This window comes from Tupaia chinensis, unplaced genomic scaffold (assembly GCF_000334495.1).
Source record: "Tupaia chinensis unplaced genomic scaffold, TupChi_1.0 Scaffold140356_1, whole genome shotgun sequence".
NCBI lineage: Eukaryota > Metazoa > Chordata > Mammalia > Scandentia > Tupaiidae > Tupaia > Tupaia belangeri.
In genome coordinates, this window is record NW_006200233.1 from 347,175 (window position 1) to 362,826 (window position 15,652).

Here is a 15,652-nt window from a genome sequence, read left to right on the forward strand (position 1 = left end):
CTGTGTGGCGGTGTGAGCAGCTTTGTGGGCGCAGGCGGGGGTGGGTGCAGAGGGACTGGGCTGAGTCGTGGCGAGCCGTGAACTGAGAGCTCCCATCGGGTCGCTTCTCAAGCTCCTGGCGTGCCCGAGCCGTCCTTAGGGGTGACAGCCCCGAGCCTCGGTCCCCGATGTGGGTGAAGAGAAGGCGGTCTCCCCCCACCCCGCCTCAGTGCCTCCTGTCTGCCGTCAGGTGACCCCGAAGTCCAAGCGGAAGAGCATCCACAGCCGCATGCTGCGGCCCGTGTCCAGGGCCTTCGGTGAGTGAAGGTGCTCGCCGTTCCACGAGCACTCCCAGGCCAGGTGGCCCGCACTTCCTGGGGGGCTCCGGGAGCACGGAGGAGGAGCCCGGGGCTGGGCTGGCGTCGTGGTTCCGTGGCGACTGGAGCTGACACCCGGGACCATGTCATCGCTCTGCATTAAACTCTGGCCTCGGGCCTTGCTTTGTCCCAGAAATGGAGTTCGATCTCGATAAAGCCCTGGAAGAGGTGCCCATCCACGTCGAGGACCTGCCCTTCCCCTCCGTCAGGCCAGAGAAGCGGGGTTCGGGGTTCATCTCTGAGCTGCCCTCGGAGGAGGGGAGGAAGCTGGAGCACTTCACCAAGCTGAGGCCCAGGCGGAACAAGAAACAGCAGCCCACCCAGACCGCGGTAGGTGGCGCCGCCCCGGAGCCAGAGTCCCGCTCCGTGCGCCATGCAGAGCAGCACAGGCTGCAGGGGCTCCCACCTGGGCCAGGTGTGCGGGCGTCTCCCTCGGTGTGCGGGGACTCTGGAGACCGCCATTGCAGTCTCCATCCTCAGGACACAGCCCCTGGGGGTCCCTAGAAACTGTCAGATGTGGAGGGATGACGAGGCCTGTGTGCAGCACGTCCCAGCGTCGGCGTGGGAAGATGGCAGATAAGCACCAAGCCATCTGTCCCTGAAGTCACCTATGTTCGACCTGGGGTGCACACCGGGCCTCGGAAGCTGGCCTGGACTCAGACCTGCCCTCTCAGGCATGCGTGCCCACGGGCCTGTGATTTATCTGGTCACCCTGGCTGCTGTCTCCTCTCCCCTCGATGCAAACTTGTTGGAGAGGCTTGTGCATGGCCGCCAACTCTGTCCTGCCCCACAGTCGGCCATGGTCTCCCTACACTCCTGCCCACTGTGCTGCCTAGCAGGGGCTGTCCCAGCAGTCCACCCCCTACCCTGCTGCCCCGGAGCCCCGGGCCTCCCACACCTGCTGTCAGAGCTGGACTCGGCCGCTCTCTGAGCCCAGTGGGCTGACAGGGCCCCTGTCCACAGGTCTGCGCTGTCAACGCGGTCCCCCATGACGGCGAGCAGAACGGCCTCATGGGGAGAGTGGACGAGGGCGTCGACGAGTTCTTCACCAAGAAGGTGACCAGGATGGATTCCAAGTGAGTGCAGTCTTCACTGGTGACGCCGTTAACCCCGACTTAAGCTGCCAGCAGTCGCGGTTAAACCTGACCTGCGCAGTCTCACATGTGGGGCTCGCTCTCTGACGGCGTGCACGACAGCACCCGGGCTGGGGGAGCACCACCCGGCACGGGCAGAGGTGAATCCAGAACCCTGGCGGTGGGGCCCACAGTCCGCTCTGCACAGGGTACACCGAGACAGCCGTGAGGTCGAGGGGTCTCTGAGCTGGAAGGGACGGCCCCGAGGTGTGCTTCGGAGCCGGGTCTGCGTCTGGCAGGGCACTGCATGCTGGGACTGTTCCTTGGGAATTCCCCGCGCCGTACATTGGCGTGGGAGCCCTTGTCACTTAGTGGCTCGGTTGATGGACTGTCAGGATGGCCAGGCCGCTGGCGCCGAAGGGAGCTCTCTTATCACTAGCGACTCCTCCAGGGATAGCCAGGACTCTGCTTCCACGCGTGGGCTGGCACACCCATCTCTAAGCGTGACCCGTGTCGTGTTTGCTCCCTCCTGGTGCACGCCCATCCCCAGATACGCTCCATGGTCTCATCCAGACGCCGCGTAGCCCGCCGAGCCTGGGTGGCCTGTGAGGTGGGGCGGGCGAGACCTGCTGCCCTGCTTACCTCGCTGTGGCAGGAGGCGAGGTGACGGGACGCTGCCTGACACTCTGTTCTTGCCTCTCCCGCCCCGCCCTGAAGCGCAGCGTCAACCTGCTGTACTCGCAGTCCCGTCCTCCGTCCTCCCAGCTCTCGAGGGCCTGGCAGTCACCCGCTCTGGGAAGCTCCCCACCCCGGCTCCTTCCCCAGCTCGGTGTTGTCTCACCCACACCTGTCAGCATGCAGAACACGTGGTCTGTAATTCTTGCGTGGCCCAAGGCGTGGACAAGTGCATTTTCAGCATAAAAACTCAGGCAGGCCCTCCATAAACGGAGCAGAGGACGTCCCTCTCGGTGACTGACTGGACTCAGTTGCCAGTGGCACTCTCGGGGCAGCAGCCCCGGCCTTCCTTGTCCTCGGAGCTCCCATGTCTGCAGCCACGGCCCAGCCTCCCCCATCGCGGGGCGGCCTGAGTGGGCCAAGCAGCCTCGGTCACCTCGTATAAACTGCGGGACGTGGAGGCCCTCGCCTCCTCAACCACAGCAGAGCGTGCACAGTGTGCGGAGTCCTGAGCCTGGGGTCCGCGGTGCTGTCGCCACCCCGGGCGACTTTGCCCTGCTTCGCCACTTCCTGCCCTGATGGGCTCTGCAGGAAGGCTGGGTGGACCTGTGAGGGCAGCCTGTCCTCTGCCGGGACTGCTCTGAGGCCTCGTTCTCGTTTCAGTGACAGTCGAGCTGGACCCGTGGGTGTCCACCCATAGTGAGGGACTCTGCTAAGAACTCCAGCTTTTTCATTTAATTTTGTTGAAAAAAATCAACTATTGTCAGGTGTTTTTTTGCTATAGGGCGCGTGCGCTCACCAGAAAGACAGAAAGCGAGAAATCACTCCCCAGGTGGGATGGCTATGCCACAGTCCCTTCTCCTCTTAGGATCTTGGGCACATGTGCACACACAAAAGGTGTGAGTTTAAGCCACCGGGTCTGGGACTAGAACCATGGTCGACTACATGGGATTCCAGCAACATAGCCATTATGCTAACTGCTGGTCCCTGAACTATTTATTTCTTCATTTCTTCCCTTTTTCTCTGCAATTTTTCTTAAACTTCTGTTATTCATTTGTGTATATCCTCTATTCATTAATTCTTAACTTTTTTTAAAACAATTGTTTTATTTAACTTTATTTATTTATTCATCTATTTCAGTTTGACCAGGTAGGGACAGAGAGAGAGAGAGAAAGCAAGCCACCAGGTCCAGGACTCGAACTGTGGTTTGCCCTGTGGGAATCCAGTGCCCTTAACCACCATGCCACTTGCCGGCCCCTAATTCTTACCTTCTCTTTACTATTTTCTTCTTTTTTCTTATTTCGCACCTTCCTTTCCTGCCGATGGGAGGCTGCCTCGCGTAGCCCCAGCCCCCAGCTTCCCACTCGCTCCCATTTTGCTCTTACTGTTACTTTGGGAATGTAGCATCCCCCTCCCCCGAGATGGCAGGCCTGAGGCTGGACGTACTTGGCAGTCCGGGGCGTGAACTGCGGACCTGCACCAAGGTGCTCTGCGGTCTCTCTGGGGGTCGGCCTCTCTCAGAGCCTGCACCACTGCTCTGTGCTGTGTCGCCGGGTCCCGGGTCTTAGCACTGTGCTCTACAGCCCCCGCCCGTGTGGCTGGGAGGTACGCGTCTGCCTTCCTGGGTCAGCCGGTGGTGGAGTGGTTAGAGCAGCTGGGTCCCACAGGGCCAACTGTGCCGTTCGAGTGCCACACCTGGGGACTTAAAAATCCTACCCAGAATCCCCAAAGGAGGAAGAAATTAAGAAGGGATTGTGGCGTGACTATCCCCCTTGAGGGGTGCTTTCTCACTTTCTCTCTCCCTGTCCCTGCCTCCTGCAAACATACCTGCCCTCTAGCAAATTAACAACAGGTTCCCCCTGCTCCGCAGTATGGCGGCTGGCACGCCAAGTAGGGCGGCTGGCACGGCGTCTCTAAGCCCCCAGGCAGAGGCCGTCTGCCTGTCTGCACGTCCGCCCGTCCCGGCGAGCTGTGCTGAGCGAGGCCGCTGTGCTCTCACAGGGTCTGTGTCTGCTCTGAAATGCAGGAGGTCGTCGGCCCAAGGCTCCGAGTCCCAGGAGCTGAGTGAGGGAGAGGAGAAGAAGAAGCGAGAGTCCCGGAGAAGCGGCTTTCTCCACCTCATTAAGCCTCGGTCGAGATCCGAGCGGCCACCCACGGTCTTGATGGCGGAAGAGCCCTCCTCACCGAAGGGGGCCCTCCAGAGCCCGGCCACTGGCACTCCTGGGAAGGACATGGAGACTGCCGAGCCCAACGGCAACCCGGAGCAGGCAGAGGGGACCAAGACCTCCGATGCCCTGGAGGAGAGTCGGGACGAGGCCGGGCAGCTGGAGCGCCGGGACAGCAGGGGCAGCCCCCCCGGGGGGCGGCGGTACGGCGTGCAGGTGATGGGTGGCGGCCTGCTGGCGGAGATGAGGGCCAAGCAGGGCCAGCGGGCGGCCGGCGTGCAGAAGGTAAGGGCTGCCTCTGTGCACTCCTTCAGCGTAGGGGTTGCCGGTTCTGCTGTCCACCTCCCTCCCCTATGGTCACCGACGTGCAGACCTGCCCTTGGGGTCCCTGCCCTGACTGCGCCACTCCGAGCTGGCTTCTCCAGGGAGGAAGCTTGCACCTCTGTTTTATTGAAGTATCAGCGCAGAGCGGGTCCCCCCATAAACCCACGTTGTCAGAGTTAACTGCACAGGAGGCCCCAAGGCTCAGTCACTCGGGTGCGGACGGCGGGTGTGTCGTCCCAGCTGCATCCCACAGCGCGTGATCTTACCGCCTGCGCTGTGGTCCTCACCCACACCAGCACCACGGCAGTGGCTGGGCCTCCTGGCTGACCGGGAGCCTCCGAGCAGAGCGGGGGAGTGGGCCGTCACTGGGCTGGGCAGGGAGGCGGGCGTGGCCTGAACCTGCAGCTGGTGCTGGGCGGGGCGGACCCCCAGGGCCTTGCTTCTGTTATATGGGTTTCTCCCTTCCTTCCTTCCTTCCTTCCTTCCTTCCTTCCTTTTTTAAGAGATTTATTCTATTCATTATTATTATTATTATTTTATTTGCTATAGGGCACGTGTTCTCATGAGAAAGAGAGAGACAGAGTGTAAGCCAGCAAGCCACCAGGCCGGGACTCGAACTACAGTGGGTCGCATGGCAGTCCAGTGCCCCGGTCACCACGCCACCTCCTGGGCCCTCGAGTGTCCTCCTAACACTGACTGGGTTGCCGCTTGTGCTGTGAGCCGTGGCTGCAAGCAGCGCTGGGTGGTGGGGAGACAGCCAGTGTGGGCACGGCTTTCCAGTCCTCTGGGCTCGCCGCACCTGTGCCGCACGGTGGCCGCTGTGTGCTCCTGTGTGTTCGAGGCTTACACGGCGATCCCACGGCGCCCTCTAGCGTCCACTCGGATCGACGGTGTCGTTGCCCCCACCGGGATGTTCCCATCAGCCCACAATAATGAAATAATTCTGGATGGTTACTTGCTAGACTCCCACAGTCGCGTGTGGTTCGAGTCCCTGCCCTAAAAGTCATGCCGGTACGTGTACGTGCGTGCCCAAAGTCCCAAGAGGAGAGCGGAGGAGAAGGGACTGTGGCATGGCCACCCCTGCCCTGGGGTGGTTTCTCGCTTTCTGTCTCTCTGTTTCTCTGGCGAGTGCTCTGCCCTGGAGCAAAAGTCTCCCTCTTTAAAGGATAAAATAATGGTGAAGGAATTGCTAAAACTTCTTCAGAAACTAACTCGAGACCGATTCCCCGTTTGGCCACACCCATAGCTCGTGGGGGAGGCGTCAGCCTCGGTGGGTATTCTGCCCCCAGTGAGGGTCCTTGCTGACCTTTCACACGCATTTGGGGGAGCGGTGTCACCTGCCCTTGGTGACTGTGGGGAGTGACAGTGTTGTCACCTGCTCTCAGTGGCAGTGGGAGTGGCAGCAGCAGCGTGCAGAGCTCCCGCTCCTCGGGGACCCTCCATTGGCACCAACAGACTCACGGTCCGTTGTCTCCCCCCTTCTCTGTGGTCATTCGAGGGTCGCAGCAACCTCGGAAGGCCTGGGAGGGAAATAAACCCTCCCCAGGTGGTTTTAGACGCAGGCGGGCGAGCCAGGCCTTGGGCACACAACCCCTTGGCAATGTCCCTGAGGTGGAGGGGCATGGGCGTCTCGCCGCTCCCTGACCCTGCCCATGCCTGTCCTGGCGCAGAGGGCTGGTGTGGGTTCCCTCATGTGGCGTCACTGCCATAGCCCTGCCACTCTGGGCCCCCCCACCTGGGCACCGCGGTTGGCACTGCGGAGGGTCCGCCGTCCCTGGGGGCCATCCTTGTAGGAAGCACTGGGGGCTGCAGAGCCCAGGTAGGTGCCCAGGAGACGTGGCGGTGGCCAAGCCCGCCGACCTTTCGCCGCCTCGTGGCGCACACAGAGCCCTGGGCCCTGGCCACCCTTCACGCCTGAACCCCGCCTGTTCACGCAGGGCAGTCTCAGTGTGTCCCAGCCAGGCTCGGGGACAGGTCTGCAGGGTGCGGGGCCGGCACCATTGTTCTGCCCTGTCTGTTCTCGTGCGTCAGGTAACGTGCAGTTACCCACGGGGCGCTTGGTTTTCTAGAAGCCGGGGAACGATGCCGTCTCCCAGGACCCCACCAGCCCAGCCTTGAGCAGCACCGAGCGGCCAGACGGAGGTGGGGCAGGTACGTGGCCCATTGCTGTCCCCCTGAGGAGAGTGTGTCCCTGGGGTCCTGGAGTCACGTGATTGACAGGAGAGAAAAGCGTGGCGGCAGGAAGGGGCCTCCATGGCATTCCCCAGCGCCCCCAGAGCACCCTCCTGGGCACCCTCCCACCCCTGTGGCCTGTGCCGTTGTCCGATGTCCCAAGGGACCGAGTTAGAAGAACTCCTAGGCTCCTGGCCTTCTGGAGAAGGAGGGGTGGGCCTGGGGACACAGCTGGCGTTTTTAAATCCGAGCCCTGCGGCATGTGGCTATTTTGTCCGACTGGGGACTCCCTTCCCCTGTCACTTGCACACATGCGAAACCCTGTGTCCTCTGTCCCCTGACGCTGGAGGTGACCGAAGGGTGAGGTGCGCAGATGGAGTCCAGTGGGGCTCGTGCCCTGGGTTTGGGCCTCACCGCCTGGACGAAGCCACCACATGCCGCCCGGCATCCGGCCAGATCAGGCAGTCCCGGGGGCGGGTGCCGTGCCGTCTCTGAGCTGCTCCTGCTGCTGTCACGGGCTCGGCTCTCATGCGGAACCCGAGCCCAGGCTGCCAGTGGTCAGGACGGGCTCACCGCTGGCCGTGCCTGGAGCGGGGCGAGTCTGAGGTCGAGCGAAGGCTGCGTGCGTTCGGACCCCCGAGGGCCAAGCGCCACTGGTGCCACACCGTCCTCTGATAGCCGTCAGGCCCAGGAAAGTGCCGGCACATTCGCGCTTTCTCAGGGAGTCCCAGCCTGGCTCGGCAGGTCTCGTTCTGAAGTGGCGCTAGGACGGCGCTGTCTCCCTAAGCGTCTGTGACGAGCACCGTCGCTGGGTCCGGCAGGCTGGCCCTGGCTCTGGTGACGTCAGACGACTGGGCTCTGCACCTGTGACCGTCCAGTGACGTGTGCTTTCCCGCCCCTTCCTAGTGCCCAGGCCGCACCCAGGTGCCCCGGAGAGCCGCTTCAGCTTGGGAACACCCGAAAGGAACGTCAAGTCAGAGCCCAGAGTGGACATGGGTACCAAGCCCCGCGGCACAGCCGGCACGCCCACCAGCCCGAAGCCCCTCCTGCAGTCCCCGAAGCCCAGCCCTGCCGCACGGCCCACCATCCCACAGAAACCGAGATCTGCTTCGCGGCCCGGTAAGGGCTCATGGTCGGGTCACGTGGCCAGGTGCCTTCCCGGGTCAGCCAAGTCAGGGTTACAGGTGGCTCCAGGGCTGCTGGGTGCTGGGGGTCATGGGAAGCCTGTCCTGAGTGACGAGGGAGTGAGCGTGGGTGACAGGGACTGTCCTCGCTGTCGGGTCCACAGTGCGGACCTGTGTGGGCCTGCCGTCCACACAGCCCAACCGGCTCTCTGGGCTCTGGACCCCAAGGTGGCGGTTTGAGGCCGGGGTCAGTGGTGGGGGAAGCACCATCTCTGCCTGGGTGGGCACCCCATGTTCCGTGCCGTCCTGAGCCTAGGGCTGGGCGATACCATCACGGAGGGGGCTGCGTCCGCGCTGGGGCAGTGGAGCAGTGAGGTGGTCTTACGGCCCACCCAGCCTGCAGGCTTTCCCCAGGCCCGTGCAGGAAAGGCTGGTCGACTTTGCTTTAGAACACCAGATGGTAGGGACCGGCAGGCAGTGGCTAAGGTCTGGGCTCCCACCCGGCTGACTGTGGGGACCGGCAGGCAATGGTAAGGTCTGGACTCCCACCCGGCTGACTGTGGTTTGTGTCCTAGGCCCAGCAGCTTGAGACTCTGACCAGGTGCATGTGCATGTGCGTGCCCAGGGTCCCGAGAGGAGACTGGAGGAGAAGGGATTGTGGTGTGGCCATCTCCCCGGGGAGTGATTTCTCGCTCTCTCTTTCTGTCTCTCTGGCGAGCACATGCTCCCTATAGCAAAAGTCTCTTTCAAAAAGAAAAGAGAAAGGAAGAAAAGAGTTGATAGGAGAAGCTTGCGAACACCGGAAGTGGGACGGGGCCGCTCTCTCCCACAGAAAAGGCTGCCAGGGGGAATTCCCACCCGGCTGACTGTGGTTTGTATCCTAGACCCAGCAGCTTGAGACTCCGACCAGGTGCATGTGCGTGTGCGTGCCCAGGGTCCCGAGAGGAGACTGGAGGAGAAGGGATTGTGGTGTGGCCATCTCCCCGGGGAGTGATTTCTCGCTCTCTCTTTCTGTCTCTCTGGCGAGCACATGCTCCCTATAGCAAAAGTCTCTTTCAAAAAGAAAAGAGAAAGGAAGAAAAGAGTTGATAGGAGAAGCTTGCGAACACTGGAAGTGGAACGGGTCCGCTCTCTCCCACAGAAAAGGCTGCAGTGGGTATTCTGTTTGAGCCACGATTAGGAGGCTTTTCCAACAGACACGAGAATGAGTAACACAGTGAGCCTGGCAGCCCTCCACCCCTCGGCCCCCCCGCGGTAGGCCCACAGGGATGGAAATGACAGGCACGTCTTCACCGTCACTGTCACCTCCCACCACAGCCACCCTCAGCGGGGCACCTGCTCTGTGCCTGGCTCCATCCTGAGTGTGTCCTGAGGGCCCACCCCCGGTGTCCCGCCACCTCTCCCTGTCACACATGGGGAGTGCGAGGCAGAGACGCCCAGCCGGCCAGTTCCAAGGCCCGGGAGCAGCAGCCCGACCGTGCGGCCTGGCCGGGAGCGTGGCGGCCACTCACGGGTCACGCCCGTGGTGTGCAGTGTCAGCCATGCCCAGCGCGTCACACCTGCTTATCACTGGGGAAGCGGGGGGGGAGGCTCTCCATCGCTCTCTGAAGCCCTATAACCAAATAGACAAAGTAATTGGTTAATTTACAAAAATCGCCTCTGGTTGAGGCAGGGGCTCCAGGCTTAACCTGTCATAAATAAGCAGTTTTTTCTTTTTCTTTGGTATGGCTGTTACATCACTAAGAAGAAACATGAAACTAATTATTATCTAGAAAAAAAATCTGTAATTTTTTGAATTTGGAGTCCATTTTCTCCACGAGCAGGAGAGTGAGCCAGCCCCTCAGTAAGATCTTCGTGCTGCGTCACCCCAGCCCGGCCGGCTCACAGGGAGGCCCCGGCGTGCGGGGCCAGACCTCCTGTGCAGGCCTGGCTGCTGTGTCCTGGGGCCCTGCCTGGCCCCCCTCCGGCTTCTGGAAAGCCGCTTATCCGTGGAGTCTCACCTGGCTCGCACCCTTGGGCCCAGAGCAGCAGCCCGCGTCATGTTGTCTGTCTCCGCAGAGGATGCCCCGAACTCACCGTCTGGCCCCGGCTCCCCTAAAGTTGCCCTGCTTCCGCCCGTCCTGAAGAAAGTCCCATCGGACAGGGACAGAGACAGCCAGAGCGGCCCGCAGCCCAGCCCCAGGTCATTTTCCCAAGAAGGTAAGTGTTTTCTCAGCGTGTCCCCGAGGAGGGTTGTCTCACAAGAAGAGCCCCGATTCCAGCCCAGCTGATAACCAGGACGTGTCTGTACCGACACCCCGGGCTAGAGCTTTGGAGTGGGGCCCAGCTGATAACCAGGACGTGTTTGCACCGGCACCCCGGGCTAGAGCTTTGGAGTGGGGTCGTGTCCTGACCGAGAAGCCCGGGTCGATGTTGATGCCGCCTCTGCGAGGTGCCTTTCAGGGTGGACTCAGACCTCCCCTCGTTTTGCATGCCGTGTCTGCGATGCTGACTGACGAGTTCTGTAGACAGCAGCGTGTTTGCCTAGGACAGAATGTAGGCTCCTTGGTTCCTAGGTGGGGCGGCTGAGCTGACGTTGAACTTTTAGTATTAATATTTCTCTTTTTTTTGGAAAGGTTTTTGCTATAGGGCACGTGTGCTAGGGTTGTTTGTGTCGTGTTTCTGTCACTCCCTGAGGTGTCGACCGCAATCCTGTCGGACCATCCGAGCATAGCCGGGTGACCCCCAGGAGAACAGTCTCCCCGCTCTGGGCCGACCGCAGTCCGCACCGCCCTGGCTGAGAACAGCCACGGCCGCACATGTGCTTAGCACCGCCAGGGCTAGGATTTGAACCGGCTCACTTAACTCCAGGCTGCAAGCTAGCCTAGAAAGTACTGGGCTCTCACGCAGCCAGCTGCAGTCTGAGTCCCAGACCCTGCAGCTTCAAACTCACGCCAGCCACATATTCGTGCATGCCTAAAATCCCGAGAGGAGAATGGAGAAGGGACTGCGTATAGCCACACCCGGGGGAGATTTCTCACTTTCTGTCTCTGTCTCTGTCTCCTCATGAGAGCACATGCCCTGTAGCAAAATCTGTCTCTCAAAAAAACAAAGGATTCTTACATCACATCACTAACATTAATTAGAACCCGAGTTCCAAGAAGCTAAAATATGAGGAAGAATGGAAAACATGATTTCGTTTTCAGTCTACGAATTAGAACAAATATTAGCTCTGAAGAGTGACCATTTTCCATTCTTGTGTTGAACCTGTGGCTTTGGAAGTTTAACTTCGAGTCATTATATAGAAGAACAACTTCGTGGGTTTTAACTGCACGTTGAAATGTAGCCGAGGTCACAGTTGGACTTACTGCAGAGCATCATGGCGCGGGAGATGGGGACAGCGCAGCTCTTCCCGGAGTCCCCGTCCTTCTCACGCAGCCGAGAGCTTCGGGTTCTCGGTGTAGCATCCAGCTGGCCGAGCGGTAAAGGGCAGCAGGGGTGTGGAAGCTTACCCTCTTCCTCTAACGCTGGCTTCTTAGCAAGGTCCCAGGCAAGTGTACTCGGTGCTTTTTACGCAGCATGAGCCTCAAAATAACACCCAGCCTCATATTTGACCACTGGGCCCCTGTGAGCCTCTGCCGGGTGCTGTTGGGCAGCAGAAGTAAAAAAATTGAGATCTATTTTCATGAGACTCGAAAGTTGTTTTTTCCTTTCAGGATTTTAGGTCATTTCAATGTAATGTCATGAACTAAAAATGCAAATTTTCCTGTCCAGACATCAGAGCCTGGCTTCGGCTGGCCTGGTCTGGGCCGGAGAAGGACTTGTTTGCATTTGCATTCTGAGGACTGGGCCTGGCAAGCGGTCTCCTGGCGCCGTCTTCAGTGGGTGCACTATTCAGACTGCCGCCTCCTGGCACGAGTGTTATAGCTCAGGGCAGGTGGCGAATGGTGAGAAGGGTCAGGTGAGCCCTGGAGCTTTCTAGGGACCGAAGGCTGGGCTCCTGCTTGGAGGTGGCACTGCGGAGCCGGGCAGTAGCCGTGCCCTTTTCAGCCCACAGCGTGTGCTCATGCACCTCAGCTGAGCGGGCGTGGTGGTGACACTCAGACCCTCAGTACTGCTTTGGAGTCTGGCGTCCACATCTTCTCCCAAGGCAGAGAGGCAGGGCCGGCCTCGCTGGGAGAAACGGGGGCTTTGGCGAGGCACTCGGGGAGACCCGAACTGAGCTGAGCAGAGCCCGCCTGCACCAGGCAGTTGGGGGGGGGGTGCCAGCTCAGAGCCCTGGCACACAGTGACACACTCATGCTGTGTAGCGGTCGCGAGCCTCAGGGTCACACGGAGCCAGGACGGGCAGCTATAATGGCTAAACGGTCCCTGGAGCTGAGTCTGGGGACCAACAGGCTGATCCGTGTTCACCAGGCTTTGAGGCGTTCCTTTCCGTGGGTGCAAATGGGGCTTTTCTGAGACTCAGGTCAAAGGTTCTCAGGGCCTTTCCTGACGCCCCGCCCAGAGCAGAGGGCAACCCCAGGTCCTGTGCACAAGGCGTCAGGGACCATCTGTCCAGCCAGGCCTCCTCTAGGCCTGCCTGTCCCCTGCTCTGCCACGCCCGGCCCGGTCCTCACTGCACTCAGCACAGCAGGAGGGTCGTCCTGGCCTGTGCCTCTCTTCTTTTGTCTGGCCTCGCTGGTCCGCCTCAGGTTGCCCTCCAGTCTGGGCACGGGGGCAGCCAATTCCTGAGCCACGCTGAGCCCACCCGCTCACCCTTCACTGCCCAGGCCCTGGGGTCACCTTGTCACCAAGCCGCACGGTTCTCTTTCAGTGCCGAGGAGGAGCTGGGGCCCGCAGGCCCCAGAGTGTGTGGAGCAGAAGCCGCGGCCCTCCAGCAAAGACGGCCATCAGGGCAGCAAGTCCAGTGACTCCCCCCCCACCCAGCCAGGCGTCCCGCCCCTCCCCAAGCTCCGCCCCACCCAGACCCGCACTCCGCCCCTTCCCCCAAGCTCCGCCCCTCCCCCGAAGCTCCGTCCCCGAGCTCCACCCCCTCCCGGTGCTCAGTCCTGTGCTTCCGTTCTTCCTTGGGTAGGAACAGATCTACTGTTTGGTGACATTTGTTTGGCCGTCCCTCAACCCTCCGCCTTTGATCTCTAAGTGTTTCTGCACATGCCTTCCATGAAAGCCAGCAACCACTCCGTGGCCTACTCAGCCTCTCCGAGCAGCCAGATGGCCCTGTGAGGCATGGGGAGGGAGACGAGGACCCGGACAGGCACGCTCACAAGGCCGGGGCGGGCAGGCGGCTCAGCCCTGGTGCAGGCAGCTGCACACTAACCCCACTCACAGCACACTAACGCGCTGCGTGTACCGGCTATGCACCACCTCCGGGGCTGCCCAGTGCTTCCTGCTGCCGTGGGCTCGCCCCAGTGCTTCCTGCTGCCGTGGGCTCGCAGGCGGGAAGCTGGTCGGACCCTCACAGACCCCCGCGAGCATACTACCCCGAGGGAGAGCGGCCTTGCCGGGCCCTGTGCCCGGACCACCGAGCACACTCCCCCGAGGGATGGTGGCCTTACTGGGCCCTGTGCCCGGACCACCGTGCGCGATCGACTGGAACCAGGATTAGGAGATTCGTGGCTTAAGAAGGCCTTTAACTTCTGTCTGCATATTAGTTTTTAATGTGTGATTTTAAGAGAGGCTAAATTGACACCTGTAAAAAATCAAAATAATCTTTATAAGACACTTCATAAATATTCACTTACATTACAGGCTGGAGTATTTTATTCATATGTATATTTATACCAATAAAATGATTTTACAAGTGGAATGTTCACCTTTTCCAGTTACGTTTTTAGCTAGAATTGTGGTAGGGGAGCTTCGGTTCTGTTCCCAAGTCGTGAACAGTCAGTTCCCCCCAGCCCATCTGGGAACTGTACCTCGAGTTAAATGTAACTTGCTGACCCCACTGCCTGCTCCGGATGCCAGACGGCAGGGCTGCCCATTCCGAGGGCACCTCGCGGCTGAGCCACTTGCTGCTTGGCAGTCTGAGGTGGGTGACTAGGGAGAGGCCGGCACCAGGGAGCAGGCAGGCAGACCGAGCCACAGATGTCTCCCCACTACACAAGGCCAGTGACCGCCGAATGCCATGGTGCCGTGGGGGCTCACACTCGGGACGGGCTGCAGAAAATGGCCAGGAGGCCTGGGAGGGGGCATCTGTGGGCGGCTGGAGGGACGACTGCCAGCAGAGGGACTGCGGGGTCCCCCATGTGACCCCATAAGTGTGTGTGGCAGGGAGACTCAGGACGGGCAGGGCGTGGGCGTGGGTGCAGTCAAGTCAGCTGGAGGTCGGAATCCGTGGGTAGCAGCACAGCCCGGGCCAGCCTTGGCCTCGGCAGGGAGGGGCCGACAGCCGCCGTGGGGCTTCCTTAAAGAGTGGGGACTTGACCTGCAAGGAGCCTGCAGTTTGGAGCAGTGAGGTAACCGGAGCCGGGGGTAAAGGACGGTCCTGGGGGCTGGGACAGGTGCCTGGGCGGGGGGAGGGGGGCTGCTGCAGGAGAGGTGCGCTTCGGCTTCCCCTGGGGCCACTGCCATGCCTGCCTGTCGCGGCAGTGGCCGGCAGGCCCCACATAACTGCTAACGTACTTGCAGGGAACCTGGTGCCAACCCTAGCTCTGCCAGCTGCAGCCAGCCCCGCAGTACGGAGACCTGGCTCTCAGGCAGACCCTGCCCCTGCCCTGCAGCTGCAGTCGGGCGCTTTGCTTCCCTCCATCCCATCCTGTTTTCTCGCTCACTGCCTTCCAGTGCTCAGTGGGTCCTCCAGGGGGCCCCTCTGTCCTTCAGGTTTCTCGAGCCTCTCGGGAGTGCCAGTGCCGCGGTCCCAGCAGTTGTGACGTGTTTCCAGATGCATGTCATCCCATGTCGGGAAGGGACTGAGGATAGTTGGGAGCTTCCCGAAAGCCCTCCAGCAGACCGAGAGGGGCAGGAAGGGACACCGCGGAGCTGCGGTGACAGCCGGGCATGAAAGCCCTTCGGAAGACCGAGGCGGGTAGGAAGAGGGCACGGCGGAGCTGCAGCTACAGCCGGGCGCTTGCCTGACTTCCTGCCTTTTCAGTGCAACCCGGGGTGGGGGGAGGAGGCAGCATGGCCCTCCCATCTAACTATATAGAACCGAGGCTCGGAGAAGTTGAGTAGCTTACTTGGGGTTGCACAGCTCACGACACAGGCAGTGTCACCCCAAACCCCCCTTCAGCACAGTGCCCAGCTCGACTCCTGGTTCCTAGTCTGGAGGTCTGGAAGCTGGGCAGAAGTGGTCAGGACAGCGCGCACAGCTGAGCGTGAGGTCTGCCCCACCACGCGCACACGCGGAGGGCACCTGTCCCCGGCCTGTAGTCCCGGCACAGCCCAGCCCTGCGGGTTCCCTCTGCCGTCAGATGACAGGGACAGGTGGAGGAGGCCCCACCCGGAGAGGAGCTAGTTCCTCAGCTGGGAGCCCCGCCCAAGCAGGCACTGGGCCCCATGGGCCAGTCGGGCAGGAAGGGCACTGACCCCCGGGGCCGTCCTAGGGAGAAGGCGGGACGTTCTGGGCCGTTCCCCCTTCTGCATCCAGGGGAGGCCGGGCTGCTGAGGCTAGGCTGTTCCAGGAAGGCTTTCCATGGAGACGGAGCAATCCCAGGTATGCCCCTCTCCCTGGCAAGAGTGCACGCCCTAACAAGCAGAAACATGTAAGTGAAATGACCCCGTAGAGGAACCCTAATGACGGGGCCACGGCACTTCACTCTGCATGTGAAAACCTGGCCGGGAGC

The 15,652-nt window shown here is 61.1% G+C and overlaps 2 protein-coding genes across 2 annotated transcripts in view; both read left to right on the top strand.

Annotated features, from left to right (window-relative positions):
* Positions 1-13,094, top strand: part of CARMIL1 (capping protein regulator and myosin 1 linker 1) — a gene marked incomplete at its 5' end in the record, with an annotated part of 96,541 nt that extends 83,447 nt beyond the window's left edge. Inside the window, 9 exon segments of the mRNA XM_014593331.1 lie at positions 230-296; positions 490-686; positions 1,320-1,432; positions 4,131-4,554; positions 6,663-6,744; positions 7,672-7,884; positions 9,948-10,088; positions 12,685-12,909; positions 13,012-13,094. Coding sequence (XP_014448817.1) covers positions 230-296; positions 490-686; positions 1,320-1,432; positions 4,131-4,554; positions 6,663-6,744; positions 7,672-7,884; positions 9,948-10,088; positions 12,685-12,909; positions 13,012-13,094 — 1,545 coding nt within the window.
* Positions 13,095-14,867: 1,773 nt separating this feature from the next.
* Positions 14,868-15,652, top strand: part of SCGN (secretagogin, EF-hand calcium binding protein) — a 28,000-nt gene continuing 27,215 nt past the window's right edge. Inside the window, exon 1 of the mRNA XM_014593332.2 lies at positions 14,868-14,895. Within this exon, the coding sequence (XP_014448818.1) occupies positions 14,868-14,895 (28 nt within the window). The remainder of the gene's footprint in view (positions 14,896-15,652) is intronic.